The sequence below is a fragment of the Ascidiella aspersa genome, chromosome 3, assembly GCF_963924565.1.
Source record: "Ascidiella aspersa chromosome 3, kaAscAspe10.2, whole genome shotgun sequence".
NCBI lineage: Eukaryota > Metazoa > Chordata > Ascidiacea > Phlebobranchia > Ascidiidae > Ascidiella > Ascidiella aspersa.
The window spans coordinates 16,460,795-16,479,669 of record NC_139449.1 but is presented as its reverse complement, the minus strand read 5'-3'; the positions used below and the strand labels follow the sequence as shown (position 1 = coordinate 16,479,669).

At 33.9% G+C, this 18,875-nt stretch overlaps 1 protein-coding gene across 1 annotated transcript; it reads left to right on the top strand.

Moving 5' to 3' along the window:
- The first annotated feature begins 7,098 nt into the window (after window positions 1-7,098).
- On the top strand, window positions 7,099-16,099 carry LOC146160425 (NADH dehydrogenase [ubiquinone] 1 beta subcomplex subunit 10-like). Its single transcript, XM_083384156.1, has 5 exons — window positions 7,099-8,045; window positions 9,070-9,242; window positions 12,703-12,841; window positions 14,585-14,724; window positions 15,867-16,099. Exons 1-5 carry the CDS (start codon window positions 8,002-8,004, stop codon window positions 15,986-15,988), a joined length of 618 nt encoding a protein of 205 aa, XP_083240282.1. The 5' UTR covers window positions 7,099-8,001; the 3' UTR covers window positions 15,989-16,099.
- The last annotated feature ends 2,776 nt before the right edge of the window (window positions 16,100-18,875 follow it).

The window sequence follows — 18,875 nt, the reverse complement described above, 5'->3', positions numbered from 1 at the left end:
TAACAAAAGAGGGTTTATTTGCGTCATAATGACTTTTTTCTCCCATAGAAAAAAAGGTATATTGACTTTCCACAGTCTCGTAACTTAACTTAAACAAGACAATAAGAATTGTTTTACTTCATTTTTTATGATTTAAAACAGTGGTTAGCGAACTTGTTTTTGGCCAAAAATACCCTTTCCAGAGCTATTAAAAGCCCACCACGTAAAACCACTAGAAAACAGAAAAAGATCTACTTTTTTAGATGACGTCAAAAGTTACGTCAACAATAAATCTTAAAAACACCTGTTGTTCTCAAGCGTTTTTTGTTTCAAGTTTAATTTTTTTAAATACAGTACATTATATGTGCGACTATGGCGCGGCCCATTACTACATAATAAAAGTAAATCATTCTACGATGGGCCGCGGCCCACAGTTTACCGACCACTCATCTAAAACAAAACTGATCTTATTAACGTTTTACAATTATTTATTGTAGTACTTTTATTAGCGTAGTCCAGTTCACACTTCACACACAATACGTTGCCAGCGTTAACGGCAAATTTTCTCGCTTCTAACCGAAAGCGTCAAAATTGAAATATTCCAATTAACCGCAGCCAAAAGAGTTTAAAAAAAACGTTTTAAAAAACGTCTAGTGTAAACCAGTGTGTGAAGTGGAATATAATGTTGCTACAGATAATTTAATAGGATATAAATGTTGCTATAAAGAACTTTTATCCGGTGTTGGTCTAATAGCCACCGTTCCTATTTGTACTAGACCAGTGTTTCTCAATCTTTTTAGCATACGGACCGGTCAAATTTCAAAACAAATTTTGCGGACCGGTGGACCTTCAAGAATCAAAATCAACCCAAAGTTTAATTACGCAATAGTATACAACTAAAACACTTCTTAGCTTTCACATACAACTGGTCTTAAAGTTTAAGACTTAAACGAGTTGTAGCCTACTTTTAAACAGTTGTAGCATTGTGACTTCGCTTTGCCTGAATCGATAACATCTTTGTAATGTAGCTTTTGTATTGAAAGTAGCAGCTCTTCAACATAAAACTCTAACAAAATAGGTTACTTTTTATTAGTGTTGTAATGACCTAAGTCAATGACTTGACTTAAATTAAGTGCTCTAAGTCACTCTTTTTAAATGACTTGACTTGATTTAATTCGCTTTGGTAGAACAACTTGGCTTGACTCAAGTCTTTTAGACAAATGACTTGACTTGGACTTAAGTCATTGAGTCATATGACTTGGTTCGAAATTAGGTGTTTTCATTTAACATTTTATAATAAAATTGACCTATCTATCCCAAGAACGGTATATAGCAAAAAAACGTTAGATTGCTACATGTTGATTTTCTAATTGATTTTGCTCGTAATTATACGAGTTTACCAATTTTAATGGTTTAACTTAAAAAAAATACCCATTTTTGCAATCGTGATCACACAAAATTAACATTTGCCACCCTAGTATAGCTCGATAAAGGGTTTTCTTGTTCGGTGGATTCTATGTCGAGCATTCGTAACATAACTTTGTCCTTCGTGTGTGTCACCTTTCCCAGATTTCCATAATTTGTAAATAAAACTTTTTCGATAAGTTGACTGGGGGAAAGGAATAGGTACCCAGCCAACCGCGATATTGATTTTATCACTTTCGTTTAGTTTAACAAATGTATTTTCATTATCTGCATAGGGCTTCTTGCCGTGTTCCAATACATTTTCTTTATTGGCGCAAGTTAAATCAACATTGCGCCCTCTTATTAATGCGATTCCAAGAAGTTTCTTCAGTGAAAATTCAATACTTTTCATAACATTAAGTAACTCCTTTCTTTTCATAAGATTTAGTGTTCTCAAAGTAAGTAAAATCAGACTTGGCTGCATTTTTATTTACTGCCTGATCAGAACTTAATTGCTTGCTTGCTATTTTTGGCTTCGCACTCCACTAGCGACCAGTGTTGTAAAGACTTAAGTCAATGACTTGACTTAAATTTCTTTATTGATCCCAATCTTTGCACATAAAATAATTTCCTCGTAATATGCTGCTTTTATGTTATTTTTTACATGAGTTGCTCATAATAATCGAAGGAGTTTGCCGGTTTTTATAATTTAAAGTTTTATTTTTTTGACAAGGGCTGGACTTGAAGTTGACTTGCTCTAATTATTACTTGACTGGGACTTGACTTGGGCAACCGATGACTTGGACTGGGACTTGACTTGTTATTTATTCAAAAAGACTTAACTTGGACTTAAGTTATTTTACAAATGACTTGACTGGGACTTAAGTCATTTCAAAATGACTTATTTACAACACTGCTAGCAACAGACTGTACAAATCGAAGGCCCCTTTATCCAAGGTAACAGATTAGAAGCGCTTCTTAATGGGAACGTAGGAACAAACAATGCAATCACAAAGCGTGTACTTCCTATGCGAACGTTACGTTGTGCAATAACGGCGTGCAAACAACTCTTGGAAATTATAGATCCAAAGTCAAACAGCCGTCCGCTTTGGCTAAACAAAAAAGTAAAATTCCGCTCAAATGTTTTTTTTATGCCATCACTTATAGATTCCAATATAATTTTTCACCAGGATTTATTGAATAGAAACGGCGAGTATTTACAATATGACACATTAGTAAATAAATTTAACTTTACACCTAACAACACAGATTTTGTCCAATTCATAAAATTAATCTCGAGTCTCCCAGAAGAATGGGATTCGGGTAGCGCAACAACGTCCCATTCGTATAGAACCCCAACATTAAAATTATTTATCCAGCAGTATAATTCCACCAAATCGGTTTACGAAAAAATACAAAGAACAATTCTCTTTTCTCCAAAAGCTCAATTAAAATGGCACTGGACCTTAAATTGCGGGAGTGCACGTCTGCCATGGGAGAAAATTTACCGTAACCTCTACAATTCAACAATCGAAAACAAACTGAGAAGCTTTCTGATAAAGTTTAACTTGGGCGCAATTGTTACAAATGACTCCCTTTATTCGTTTGGTAAAACCGAATCTAACCAATGTACTTTTTGCAAAAAGGCCACGGAAACCCTGTACCACTTGTTTTATTTGTTTCCTGTTACGTGTCTATACTGGGAAAACGTGAGTGCGTGGTTAAGTACTAAACTACGAATATCGTGTGTTTTTTCCCACGAGCAATTACTCTTTGGAGTGCACAAAAACGAACCGTGCAAAACATTTGTTAATTGTGTCCTTTTATGCGCGCGATATGTTATTTATCAATGTAAATATGCCGACACTGTCCCGACTATGTTACGCTTTTTACTGTTGCTATCTTCTGTGCGAACTTCCGAGCGATATTCGGCTTTAAAAAGAGGAAGTACAATAAAACACAAAAGTAAATGGTCGTTAGCTGCTTGAGAGCTTTACTATTTTAATTTGTTTTTCTTGTTCGTTTTTTTCGCTATCTATTTTATTAATAAAAAAAAAATAAATGAATAAAAAAAAAAAACTTTTTTTAACTTATACAGGTAACAACTGTAACTATTTTAGAATAAACTGTGTGGTCTTAATTTGTTATTTTGCAAAATAGACCTCTTTCTTTCAATTTATGGAACTAAAGAAACTAGTACTGGAATACAATTTAAGCAGATGCTGCTTTCCAAGTGATCTAACAGGTAAAAGTTTTTTCTACCTCTACCTCTAGTGCTCGCTATTTTCTACCTCTAGTGCTCGCTGATTAAATTAATTTGTTGTAAGTTATGGGATTCTTTAACAGTGTTTGATTTAGTTGGAATAAATAATAATCATTATCTTATAAAAATTATTTATACCTTTTTTATAGGTTTGGAATCAAAACAGACAAATCTGGAAATATAATTTCTACGAGGGGAGAGGAGAAACAAGACTGCATTAAAAAAACACTTTAAATCATGTTCTTGATGTCATATACTACAGTTCACACCTAACAAAAAGTCAACAGTTTTGCTTGTTTTATTAACTTTATAATATGCATTTATTTTTTGTATGATACGAAATGAAACAAAATTTTACAGTTGATCTAAACGCTGCAAATTAAATTGATGATGGCAAAACCACAAGTAAAAAACATTCTACTAAATTTCATATTAAAATCAGTACAATATTATTCTAGAGATTTGACTACGATTTGAAGAATGATAAGATTCATTTTAGTTGTGACTTGTTTGTAACATTGGAAACTGACAAACTTCTTTCATTGTCCTGGCGTTCTTCCACAAATATACGGTTTCTTTGTCAAGATTCTATAGCCAAAATATTCTTTGGAATTCAGCAAGTGCCTGATTTTTCAGCCAAATGCACAAGCTTGCATGATAGTGTCTGCTCTAGGGCTCCAGGCTATATTTATTCCACTTTTGTAAAACCACATGGGGTCACTTGTAAGAAAGGTTATAATAAGATAACATTTACAAAATTACACCTATTTCATAACAGTATAAATAGTTAGTTATTTTTAAAAGGATGTGGATCACTCGAATATTTTCCTAAGATGTGAGGTATCTTGTATTAAAAGGTGTTAAATTAATGTTGAGTACTGTAGGGGTATGGGTCCGATTAATGAGTCTTCATTTATTTAATTGCCAAGATGAATCGACCACACTCCTACAAGATTTGAGATGGCCTGTCTTCGTGAGGCCATTCAGGTCCAATTCTTTCCTTTAGTTCAGATACATGAACAGTCAATTTTGCTGTCTTAGTAAAAGCTGTAAAAGCCTTTTTTATTTTATATTGATTGAACACGCTATTTATAGACGAGAATCAGTTAAGAAAATTTCTGCGAACGAAGAAAGATTTACGTCATTAATTCTTATAATACTTAACAAAATATCACGTGATAACAAAGCGTGGTCTCAAGCCTTTTTCACACTTATTTCTGACGCGAAACATACAATTTTTACGTCAAAATGCAATTGCGAAACAGCTTCTGACTCCAGTTAAATGTCAACAGTTTGAAAATCACACGACCGGGGAAACCGACTAATGTTCAGACCGCGGTGTTTTGAAACATATACAAATAAACGGATGTAAATACCTTGACGCATAAAAATTGGTGTCAGCAATTTGAATTTTTGCAAATTCGCTGCAAAGATATCGCAAACATTACAATGTGGTTGCAAGAAATCTACGTAACGGAATTTTACCGAAAACTTTCCGCTTATCGTTTGCACATTGGCTGCAAGGAGTAACGCAAACATTACAATGTGGTTGCAAAGAATTTAGGCCATAGATTTTTACTGAAAATTTTCCGTTACGACACATCGATTAAAAACAAAAATTCTCTGTGTAAACACAATATGACGAAGTGGCTACTACAGTACAAAAGAAATATCTGGTGAAAATTTTAAGTTAATGCACAAGCAATACAATGTCCTTTAGAATACTATACAGAAGATATATTTTTGAATTAAAAATGTCTGTTAAAAAGTGTGAATGAAACAACTTGCAAAATGCAAAGTTATAGGTTAAAAAACAGCAGTACCACAAAAAACTACATTATTCCTCATAAAAATGCTTATTTCAGCTTTGTTTGGAACTAGCTGACCTTAAGTATTCCAATTACATTTTATTTATAATTTAAAGTTGACGCAAATGCTTCCTGGTATCAACCGAAACCCTATTTTAAGTACAAAATTAAAGTTGTAACAGTACATGTTTAACAACTTCTCGCTACCAGTATTTGAAGAAATTGCGAATAAAAAGTGATTATAGATATTAATTAAAGTTAACTTAAAACGAATAATTAGCTTCACAATAGATTCTACGAAAACAAAGCGCGAAAACACGTAATTGAAACCACGGATAACCATTGTAAAAGATAGGCGCTCGCAACTGTTCATCTGACTCACGCAACGCCTCTAGTGGTGGAAACCATCCCATTGGCTTCAAAAACCGCTCACGATCAAAAAGGCCATTCCAAAGATTTGTTTATCATGTAAGTTGATTTTACCTAACTTGACGTTGCCTTGTTGCAATAAAAAAAAATATTTTTCGGTGCCAGTAAAAACGAAGTATATTTATATTAGCAGGAGCTAAAATTAAGTTATTCTGCTTTATTAGTATTGTGTATAGTACCAAGCATACCAATACATCACTAATCCCTTAAAATTCGGTAAAATAATCACCAAATATTGCCATAAAGACAATTTTAAGATACCTCTCCCATAAGCCGTAATGCAAAATTTACGCACTTTTGGAACCTTTCAAGACGGCGTAGAAGCCTTCAATTTTCAACCACTAGTTGCGCTATCCAGGTTTCATAGAGATCAGTGATCAAAACATAAGGTCGCCCGTTTACATAGTTGCCATTCTAGATTATTTTAATCTAGATTTAGATGTTTTGGTTTGAATCTAGATGTAGGATTATACAATCTAGATGTTAGATGTTTTTTTAGATTATTATAAAAAAATATTGTATAATCTAAATTAGTGACAGATTCGCTATTGACGATAAATATTTCAGTAATTTCATAAGTTTTTTTTTTGCAAATTGAAAAAAAAAAATGATGAGATATAAAATCGAAATTTCAGTAACTCGTCATCTTCAGTAAAATGTTTTATAAAGCAGAAGTCTTAAATCTAAAGCATCAAACAAGTCCCTTTATGCAACTTTATACGGCATTAAGCTTTTAATGTTGATTTTTTGTCCAAAAGTATTGAATATTTTTCAAAAATCATTTTTAGATTTCTCCATAAAAATCTAGATGTTTTTAGATTATTTTTTTGGTAAATCTAGAAGATTACTGTGAAAAAAAGGCGCTCTTACTATTGTACGTAAAAATTAATAAAAAAAGATTTTCTTCAAATGCCGCATACCACAACACATATTGTTTGGGTTAGGGTGCGGGTTAGCGTTTGGTTGAGGGTGGATCAAGTTATTATTAATAATAAACATAATATTACGTGACCCACCCTCACCCAAACGCTAACCCAAACAATATGCGTTGTGGTATGCGGTATTATTATTATTTTTTGTTTGCATAACTTTTCACGTACAATAGTAAAAGAGCGCCAAAAAAAAAGGCAACTATGGCCGTTTAACGTTTGAGCTTGAGGTGCGTTGCTACGTGTAAGTAAGGCGCTGGCCCTTAAGTCGAATAACGACGGAAAAATTCCTGGGATTTCCCACGAAATAGTGATCCCAAATCTCGGGAATTTTGTTTTATAATCCTGGTTATTCGGCAACATAGCAAAACTTTAAAAAACATTGTTTTTGACTGATACAAAGAAACAAATTATTATACCAAACTTAATAAAATAGTTGCCTGAGTTGCTTTATTTGCGCCTACCAGCGGAAAACCTTTATTAAATTTATTTTACCAATAAAAATGTGCCCTACATGCGTTTGTTTTCTAAATAAAAACACATAACAGTGCAGCCTACAGCGTTTAATACAAGAACGTCTTACAGGATTGCAGATACAATACTACACAACATAAATGAGCTCAATTAAATGTTTGGAGCTAATATGAAGTAATTTTAAACATCCTAATGACGTCATTAGGTATACTTTTTTCGTATGGATTCTCGGGAATTTTTCAATTAGTTTTCCGTTCTTCAATGTAAAATAACTTAACTCTAAGTCAAGTCCCAGACAAGTTATAGTTAGAGCAAGTTAACTTCAATTCATGTCCTATCATAAAAATAAAATTTGAAACTATTATAACTAGAAATGTGCCGGAGAGGAACCCTAATTATAATTCTAACTGATAAACGTATTTGATTATGAGCAATACTCAACAGCAACACATCATAGCAAGTAAATTATTTTATGTGCAATATTAAAATAAATAACCCAATTTTTAGACCACTTGAGTTGTGTGTTGCTAACACGCCAGTGACACCAATCATGCTCATTAGACGTTTTATTAAGCTACCCAGTTTTAGTTTTTTTTGTAGGTTTGCTATCCTTTGGTGTGTTTCGTTTATGAAAGAAAGGTAAATTGACTTCTAAAAGTTAATGTGTGATTACTTGCATTCGAGGAGAAGACTGAAGAGTGTCAAATAAAACAATATGGGAAACAACATTGCTTTAGCATCATCCGGTCTGAAAGAAATGTAAATCACTCTTCATTAAATATTAGCAATATCAGAATTAGGGTTTGATTGTAAATAGAGTTGGCTATTTGCCCAGCAATCCAGTATCCAACTTTTAAACTTGAAGTGCAATATACAACAATCCAGTTTTTATATATTTATGTAAGAATGACCCGGTTCCTATAATTCAATACACGGCTAGAGGATTGGTTTGCAACTTAGTAGTAGGCCAGTCTGAAAAGTATGGCAGGTCTTGACGGTATCTTGCGGTTGCACAGCCGAAAATTTTCTGGTTGCACTTAATGATTTTCCGATGCACTTTGTATTGCATACATTGCACAAACACAAGCGTTTGACATATTTGGGGTGCAGTTCAGATTTTTTGGAGCGCATTTTAAAAAGGGTAAAAAAAACTCGCCGGAGCACTTGCCGTACTTTCCACAGTGGGTAGTAGGATATCTATATTATGCCTGAGATCAAAAATGCATTGTTCTAAAGATAAACCTAATGACGAACATTCATGATCCAAAATTCCAGTAACTTTTATATGCCACTTGTGCTTGGCCATTCTGCATTTCATGGCACTTCACAGTTCACACCAAGATGTTGTGTAATTATTGCAATCAAGCTTTTATGCACACCTGAAGTTCAAGAATCTAGCACAACTTAACCTTTTTCTAGAATTCAGGTGTGCAAGGTACTAATTTTAGTTTGCACACAAAAATACAATTAAAAAATTTAGGTGTATAGTTTAAATTTTTGAAGTTCGGTACACAGCTGAGCCATTTGTGTGGCTTTCCTAAAATTTGGGTTAAACAAAATATTTAAAACAACAGAGTGCTCCACCAAAGTGGAGTTGCCCAATCCGAACATTGTTGCTAAAAAGTTACACACAGAACACGTTTAAAATATGACAAAATGTTGGAACATTTTATGGGAGTCCAGTGTTAACTTGCATAGTGCGCCCTAGTTAAAGTTACTGAAATTTGTTCAATGATAAGTGTATATTGAATACTTATAAAGCTATGTAATATTTAACCCTTAGATCTGGTGTCGGAGGCCCAATTGAAGATCCTATTGTTCGTGAAAACAATAGAGTTTTTCATGATGTGGAGGTTACAGTACCCCAAGTGGAATATAAGAGCAAGTTTAATTTCTTGCCTTTTGCCTATACTTTTATGCAGAAGTCATTCACGCTACCAGCAGAAGTTATTCATAGTAAGTTTTTGCTTTCTTTTGTACGAGTACATTGGAAAAACTTTAACAGTTGTCACATTAAAAAAGTCACAGCCTTACAGTCTCATAATCAATCCAATAATGTAATTCTACTACATAAAATTGTATGTTCCACCCAAAACACAGTAAGAATGAATGTTGACTTCTCATATTATGGCTGAAACTCCTGAAATAATGCATACTTTGTGTTGAGGACTTCATACCTGAACAAATTTGGGAATTTCATACATTTTGAAAAGACTACCTAATGGACATAAAATAGATAAGTAATTTTTGAATTTCTCATGCCTAAAGTCAGTGGCTCTTAAATTTTTATCCTCGAGACCCCCTTTAAAAATTAAAGTTTGTCTAACTTGCATTGAACCAGAGAAAATTAGAAAAAAAATAAGGTTTATTTATTTGTGTGTAAAAAAATTGTGTGTAAAAGACAAAATTTTACTGCATATACCTAAAATATCCAAGTAATTCAAATAAACAAAACATACATTAGTCCTATAAGTTAATATCCCGCTATGACCGGAGGTCGTAAGTATAAGCCTCACTGCAGGTTAGTTGTTTTTCTGGCCTGACCTGCTTGTAACATTGATCGACAGATTCGTTCAGTCTGTGACAGCTTTCCGTGTAGTAATAATGTGCTGTTACTGTTGGTCAAAATACAGCTTCAGAAGGGCTAGATCACAGTTGTTACTACACTTATGTGTGTGCATGTTTCGTTGAAAAACTATAAGGTACTGCGGACCCCCCTTGAGGTTATAGGCGCATACATGTTTCTGGACTCAACTCCTCTCTGGGCCTGTGCAGCTCAGTTGGTAGATCGATGGTCCAGGTATGATCAGAGGTTGTTTGTTCGAACCTTACTGCAGGCTAGTTGTTTTCCTAGCCTGCCCTGCTTGCATTATTGATTGACAGATTCGGTGAGTCTGCAATGGATTTCGGTGTACTAACATACAGACTGACAGAATCATACCAGCCTTCTGGGGACTAGCATTTTTGGCCTAAATTATTCGTTTTTTAGACGCACCCCTAAAGTTAAAGGATGTTTTTGCCTAAGTAATGTATTAACTTTGCCATGTTTAGGTCATAAACAAGGCTGTTAACAAATAAATTAGTTCACAAAAAGGTGCGCCTAGCCGCCGAAGGCACAAAATTTTTTTGTGATTCGGACAAATATATGCATAAGGGATATGCTAAACTACAAACTGGGCCTACATGTCAACACTGTTACATAGATAAACTGTTTTAGGGAGAACTTGTGTGCAAACACGCAGCGCAAAATCAGATTAAAAAACCTGAAAAAAATTATGCGGTTAAATCACAAGACATTTTAATATATATTTCTTGAAATAATGATACTCATGATCAAATTTAATGGAAATTGTTCACCGAGGGTAGAGTCACACAGCCATGTGCAACATGCCTTAGTATGATTAGTGCTTATGGGCTGAATAGATTTGCTTAAAACAGAGACAGAAAAGCAAAACAAGGCCAAAGTTTTGCATGAAGCTCAACAATTTTTGAGTTTACATAATTAAAATAGCCAAAAATTTAGTTTAAGGCTTAGATTGAACAGCACGGCCTAGTACACTGATAGCAAACCTTTTTATCGCGCGGGTCACAAACACGACCTTAATTCTTATAAAATGCACAAGTGGGTCATGTATTTAATTATATGCTAATTTTATGTGAAACTTTGCTGCTGCATCATTTTAGGTGTTGTTATCCAGGTTGTTAATTCAAGGTATTTGGACGTTTTTCAAATTCAGATTCCCACAAATTTTAAGAACCTAAATAGTTCACAAATGCTGCAGCATTTTTATGGAATTATAGAAGTTAAACAGAAAGCTTTTCAGCATGGTTTAACCAGAGTGTTTAGAATTCTTGTCTTAAATGATCCACATTTTATAGCGATATGCAACATGCTTTTTGTCTGCTTTTCTGCACACTTTGTTGAAGTGCAGTTAATGTAGGCCTACTCGTCACCCCTTAAAAACTTTTGCATGACCCACAGATTGGGCAGCCCTATGATTTAAACCAAGGGTCTCAAACTCAAATTGCTCTGAGGGCCAAATGAGGACGTGTAAAATGCCCAAGGGCCGCAATTCACAATAAATAAGAACACAATAAAATATAAACACATGTAGGTTGATTTTAGGCCATAGTTATTTATTCTGGCTACTTTACTGGCAGCGTTTTTCAACAAGGACCTAGATATTGGGCTTCAAATTGTCAGCAGAAACAAATCTTATAGTTGCCTGCAGATGTGGACTGCTGGCCAAGAAACTTGTTTGCAAAATGCTGGTTTAACTTTTTATTTTTTTACTTTGCCCTGGTAAGCATCTTATTTATCGCGGTGCATTGTTTCGAAGTGCAAACCCTTGTTATACTTCTTCATAACAGCGATCTTCTGCCGGCAAATAAGGCAATAACTAGTACCTCTTACCGCGGTGACAAAATACAACTCCTCCCACTTATCTTGAAAAACTTTTCTTTCGTATGTGATTTTTCTCATTTTTGAAGCAAAAGACAAGTGTAATTTAGCTTTTTAAACTATAGCCATTTATTCAATATTAGGCTAGCCGCTAGCCTAGAACTCAACAATCAATTTATATATTATGAGATGACCAATTACACTAACACATAACTGGCGCGCTTTCCAGCGTTATTGTGACAAATGAACAGAGTTGAATAGGCAATGTGACGTAATAGCATATCTTTTACCGCATAAATGGTAGCGTTTGAAAGTGATATGACAGTGAAGTTTGGTGAGTAGTTTCAGGTTTTTGAAGCAAATTTAGAGTGAATTTTAACTTTCAAATCTGATAAAAAAAGATATGTGGCGCTTAAATATTGTCAATACTTGAAAACTCAAACTTTCGACACGGGCCGCACAAAATGTTCTCCCGCGGGCCGCGTGTTTGAGACCCTTGATTTAAACAGTATATCTAACAAAGATATGTTTTTTTACATTTATTATTTTCTGAAAATGATTGATAACATTTCCGTGTTTCTGGAGAGACAAGTGGGTCATTAAAAATCTGAGACCATTTTTACAAGATTTTATTAAGGCCCCAAAACAACTAGTTTATGGTGACACCTGGCATATTACTTTTCCTTGAATGTTAAAAAATTATGCCTTTGTATATGATCCCATTATTCATGAATTGAGGATTTACTATCAAAGAAAATAGCGAACATGAAATGTTCGGCCAAAAAAAAATTGTGACTTGATATTTCAAAAGTTAAACAAAAAAAAAACATATCACTCTGTTGATAACTAACATTAAGGGCCCCAAATACAACTAGTTCATGTTGACATCTGACATGTAACTACTTTTCCTGAACTGATAAAATACGTCTGACTTTGTATATGATTCCATTATTCATGAATGAATGGTTTTCCTATAAAATTTTCTCAAATATTAATATTTTATAATTTTTTTAGGTCTGTTTGATACTATTCGGGTTACACAATCACGTCGCTTTTATCACAAAAAACTCAGAAGAGTTCCTGAAATTTGGGAATGTCAAATTGATGATGTTGTGTGTACATTTGAGGCAGAAGCCCAGTTTAAAAGAGACAGGTGTGGTTTGATACACAATATGCTACACACATTATAGTTTATATTGCATATTGTACTGTGCTTCTGTTCTATGAAATAAGCTGTCAGCCATCATCTAAATCAGGGGTCGGCAACCTACGGCCTGCACGCCGATGTAATTCATCCGGCACGCCGCCTCTTTGACAAACTATAGACACGAGTCCATTTCAAATACTTTTTGAGCATTTTAACTACAGAGTGCGAATTTTTTTTGCGCCTTGCGTGTATGATTTTTATATGTCCGGTTTGTTTGCATTTTGATGCTGTCTTTTCAACAAGATCAGCACTTCTTTACCGTTGCGCCATGGAGGGCTGCCAAGTGCGTTGCAGAAAAACGGAAAACGTATTAAAAAAATATCAGACATATATTTTGTAACACTTTTTTATTTTTGGCAATATAATAAAAACACTAAAAAGAAATTTGAAAGAAATGCCGGTATACCCCAAAAAAATTGCGCTTGCTTTGCTTGCCAGGTGTGCCTTGGCATAAAAAGGTTAACAACTATTGAGCTAGATTAACTCTTGCGTCCCCTCAAAGTAATTTTATTACAATTTTTATTAGTAGGCTAGTATGGATGATGACCCGTGAACTCAAATTTTAAACCCAACAAACCCTTTTGGTTCGCGCTTTGCGCCAAGACTTTACTGCCTCCTTAAATGTAATTATACACGTTTTTTTTGCAAAAAAGATTCGAGGCCTGCCTTAATCACAGTTGTTCTAATTTTAACAGCACAATTCTTTGTTAACATTTTGTGCGGCCCGCAGAAAACTTTTTAAGTTTGGTTTTTAGCCCGTGAAAAAAAAGTTGCCGACCCCTGATCTAAATCCTACCGTCTGGTGTACCGTCCTGTCAGCGTAGTGATTTTACAATGGCTCTTTGGTGTACGTTAAATGGCTCTTTGGTGTACGTAATTTAGTAATAGAGAACTTATCTATAAACTCGTTGCGAGACATACAGGTATCATTTATTGCAGCCTGGATTGAAGCCCTATTTTATATATCAGCCAAAATATAGTGTGATTTCACAGATAATGTATATTTTCGGGTTAGCTAATATTTCTTAAGTAATAACACAAAAAAAAGAAATAGAATCAAAGTAGCAATGCACATAAAAACACAAAGACTTGTCAACAAGCATTTCAAGAACTATTATAGAATTCTCAATACAACATTTACACAGTCTTTCATTTTAAAAAGCTTTTCAGTACCTTTTTATTTAAACTAAGAATTGAGTAACTTGTACTTAAAGGTAAATGTTATAATAGTTTAATATTAAGTAAGTAATGTTTCTAGAATTACCATTGTTGGAGTATTTTTAATTTTTTTATTAAAATTGGGTCATGACAACAATGTGTTATGTATGAATTTTTGTAGGTTTTGATAAAAATTATTGAATCATAAAATTCACTGATAAAGATATATAAAATATTTTATCTATGTGCAGACACAAGTATACTTAGATAGACTTTATGTATATTGCCTTGGATTTTCTAAAAAATAAATAAAAATTCCTTTGGTAAAAAATGTTGCCTAATTACCCATGATGAACTTTGGCAATCAAATTGTGCTGTCACATCAGCTTTTTCGTGTTTAAGTTGGCTATAACAAGAGATTTACAACATGGCTTAGTAGGAAACCTGTTACTGACAATACACCTGGCAGACTAGTAACTTAAAATATGAAGACATTATAAACTTATATCACTGTTGTTCACAAATTTTTAGACTGGTTGAACAAGATATCATAAAATTGCTTTCGAAGAGATTACGGGCATGTGAGGGATTGGCTCAAAGCAATCAGGCAGTTCATTGCAAAGAAGTTGCTGAGCTTCTACAGAAAACTGAAAATGCCTGGCAAATCAAATGTGAGTTGTGTACATTTTTTTCGTCTTTTCTTTTTGGCAATTTTATTTCTTTTTAAATTACAGCTTTGGTAACCATTTACACCAGGGGTTTTTAACTTTTTCCCCTTACCCATTTCTGTCCAGATTAAAGTCCCATTACGCAAAATCTAATTTTATTTATTTTACTATTTCGCGATACTAAAAATATAATAAAACAGCGTTATTTATCGAAATATAGCTCGCTCGTCGCAACAGTAACTCTAAATGTACACTTAACAATTTTACTAAGAATACCTTTAAAAATATCTGCTACAAACAACGCAGCCCACAAGCTTGGATATAAAACAGCCGTAACTAAACTGATTATGAAAAAATAGCTACGCTAGCGGGTACAAGAAAAATCTTACTATTCTGTCACATGAAAATAAAATACGTAAAACCAGCGACAAAAATGATCACTATGACGAAACAATTCTAAAGAGGATAAAATATCACTGTGCTTGTGAAGTAATAAACCAGCTTTACCACTTACAGCTGTGACATTGTTTGTTACATCTACAATTCTAAATATTCTGGTTTAGCTTATTACCCACCTGCTATCCTGAAATTTTACCCATAGGTTAAGAACCACTGATTTACACCATGTTATGACTTTTGGTATAAATAATATTTATTAAATTTTTTCATGATTTACGTTTTTTTCACCCTTTTTTCGTGCATACATCCTGTAACTTGTTATTTTTACCAAACACAAACTTGCGCCTCACTTCACTATTTTTTATTGTTTGTACATACCGGCAACTAGATTTCGTAAAAAAAAATGTTAACTGATAAATTTTAGACTATGTTCCAATAACTTAAAAATAGTTTGCCTTTTTTTTAGTAATGAATGTTATTGTTTGGTTGGTATGACTGTTGTAATTTAGTGTTTAAAATAAATTGTTGCCATAAATAGATCCTACTTGTCAACCCCTATTATTTTTAGGTAAAAACAATTAAAAAGCTGTGGTCATAGATAGACCATTTGGACGAAATGATCTTAACGAATTGTTATCTATAAACCGTTTGTCATCAAGAGCCATTATTTTTTAACAATCCATTATTAAACTATTTTTTGTTCTAAAATTGTCATACAAACTATTATTAGACAAATTATTTTACAGATGGAGATATTGGTTTCTATATAGATGCACGGCGAACGCTAAATAAACAAAAGAACCGCTTCATCGAAGATCGATACTTAGCTCGTAAGGCGGGAACCAAAATTGATGAAAACGATTCATGATTTTCTTACGTTATATTTTTATCAAGATTTTCAGATTGCCAAATGTTCCTTGTGACATCATTTGTTTGTACGATTCAAGTCGTGTTTGAAATACAATCTAAACTACACCTACAAAGTATTTAACAACTGCGCATATTTTTTTTTTTTGACCGAACTTTACTTGGACACTGACCACCGTCCTTCCGGACCCCATGAATCGGAACTGAACAAAGTGCATCGACATTTTAATGTGCGTATTGCCAAGTTGCGGATTTTAGTTTACAATTCATTAACTCAACATAACTGCGATCTAGTACACAGCACGTTAGCTAAATTTATCGAACATATTTAAGCTTTCTAACGTAAAACTACATTTTAGCTGGAAAGCATTACTGTACCACTTTGCAATTTGATTTAATCCTGCTTAAGATTTGACCTTAGTGATGTCGTCATTCACTCCAAGCGTGTAGTATGCTTGTAATATATTTTCCATGGGCCTTCATAGTTATCTGCTCTAGTTCTGCCCAGAAACCATTTACAACATTGCGAAATGACTGCCAAGCATTTTTTGTCTAATCTGTGGTCCTGTGAATATAACATCTTTCACATTTCTTTCTGAAAGTTTTAGGAACATTGCCCGTATTTGCTTAAAAGCTTAATTATCTGATTTCAAAGCCTTTAAACCGCTTTACTAGCCCAAACCTAAAATGGGTATGGCGAATCACGTGTGTTACAGCAGTTATGTTTCTTTAAGTAGTGACTGCTTGTGATGTAATGTTAATCATCAGCACGGCTAATCCATCGGCAAAGAAAGCATGCATAGTTGCTACCCATTGTTGGCCGAGTAAGAACGCTAGCATCTTTAAATCATCACACAACTCCCAGTTATTAGTAGTTAATTTGCCATTGTGGAACAATACGGCTTTCAAGATTTGAAACTGTAAAGAAGTGCAGAGCAAATCGCGTTTTCCATACCTGTGTAACCTATACCTTACAGGGGAGATTTCGTTAAGTCGTAAGGTAGTTGCGTTCTCTCTGGTACGCTAGTCCCACTCCCATGTCTCGACCAATTCGTAAATTTCTTGCTGATTAAAAAAGTGAGGCTTTCTGCTTGTAGGTCTATACAGGCCGTATAAAAAGTAATGTTTTTATATTGCACATAGAACCTTAAGCAAGATTTCACTACACTGGTCAACTTACCTTTTGTTCATATTTTTATAGACTAGTTGAATATGAGTAAATATAGCTGTAGTCCTAATTGTGATGCTAAATATATCCCCACCAACTTTACCATGTGCCAGGAAAAAGATTCTGCTCAGGCGAACAACTGGAGTGGGCTGATGATTTGGAAAAAGTTATTCTTGGTCTTAGGCAGGGAGTCGAACCGTTTGACTTTTTCGGTTCGGGTTCAAGGATTTTTTCGGAATCCGGTTCAGTTCCGATTGCGAGCATTGTAAAACTTCCGGTTTGACTGAATTTATTTTCAAAGCCGGTTTATAAAGTTCCGGTTCGGATGCAATAAGAGTGAAATGTGGGTCAATAAATTTAGAGTTACGTAACATAAACAAGCATCTCAGTATTAAAATATCTAAAAAATAAAATGAACGTCTTATCTAATCAGTATTCAATTTTGTTTCTTAAAATTTCGAACATAGCATAACTTGACTCTGTAAAATAAAAGTTGTGACGTCATGCTGGAGTGAACCGCTTTTGTTGACAGGTTAAGGTTCGTTCAAAATATTCGGTTCAGTTTGAGTTCGGCTCCTTTAAAGTCTTACATAAAACGGTTCAGATTCGTTTAAGGTTCGGAAAATTTGGACCAAAACCGGTTCATAAAGTTGCGGTTCGGTTCCGGTTCGACTTCCTGGTGTTAGGGTCTAAACTCTAAACTGTTCTACACCTGTATTGTGTTCATGAATTTGACCTATGCTGTACTGTATAGTAAAAGTACACAAAAGGAAGGAATTTTACTAGATTAGAAGAGTCGGTGTGTATTAGTGTATTAGGATGTTAAAAATCGTAAGAATGCGTTTGGTTGATATCAAAGAGATTATAACCTTATAATCTCTTTGGTTGATATCAACTGGCAAGTCTAAAACACATTTCTTAATTACCTTTTTCTGTAAAAACAAAACTTGTTCTGCAACAAATGTAGCATCAAGTTCACATGCAGATTCCTGTTGAAGTACGGATTTTACATTTAACTCGGACTGCAAGAAAATATTTTTGGGTCATTCCATGTCAATTCACCAGGCCATGTAACCCATGGTTTCAGACTCTTGAATTTTTTATTGAACTTGGTAGAGCATTCCTTCCTAAGAAAAATGATCTACTTATTTCACTCAGATTATTTCTATATCGGGAGATATGGCCTTTTTTGTAAGGTCACTTTTGTGTTCATTAAAGCGTAACTGAAAACCTAAAATGTGAAGGCGTGTTGGTTTCTTGCATTTTCTCAGTGATGGAACTTTGTTGAAGGTTCAAATAAGTTGTAAGAACCATCATACTTGCCACTTTGAAGTTACTGCAAAATTTCTTGTTTATCCAACTGTTCTCATTGTTTATTGTCTATTGTTTACAGCGTAGTTCACGAAATTATTGAAGCGGAACTATACTTTAGTTAGCTTTTTTTGGAAACCCTTAATTTCTATTTTTCTGCAAATTATCTTGTTTGAAAGATATTTGCACATTTTATATATCAGAAAAAATTTGGAATGTACTTTTCTGTTTAAGCATTTTTAGGGGTGTTTGAATTTTGTAAAAACTTTTTTATCTAAAGTGCAAGTATTGATATTTTAAGATGTTTTTTTTACCAAGAAGATTTTGTAGTGTGCTGTGAAACAGGGATAAATATATGATCTAGTAAAAAGTTTCAATTTTTTATTTGTTCAAACTTGTTTATACATTA

Bases quoted from the DNA above. Each gene is read 5' to 3' on its own strand.
- LOC146160425 (XM_083384156.1), top strand. From the start codon at position 8,002: ATGGGAAACAACATTGCTTTAGCATCATCCGGTCTGAAAGAAAT. The intron at 8,046-9,069 runs GTAAATCACTCT...TTTAACCCTTAG, and splicing joins TCATCCGGTCTGAAAGAAAT to ATCTGGTGTCGGAGGCCCAA. The intron at 9,243-12,702 runs GTAAGTTTTTGC...TAATTTTTTTAG, and splicing joins ACCAGCAGAAGTTATTCATA to GTCTGTTTGATACTATTCGG.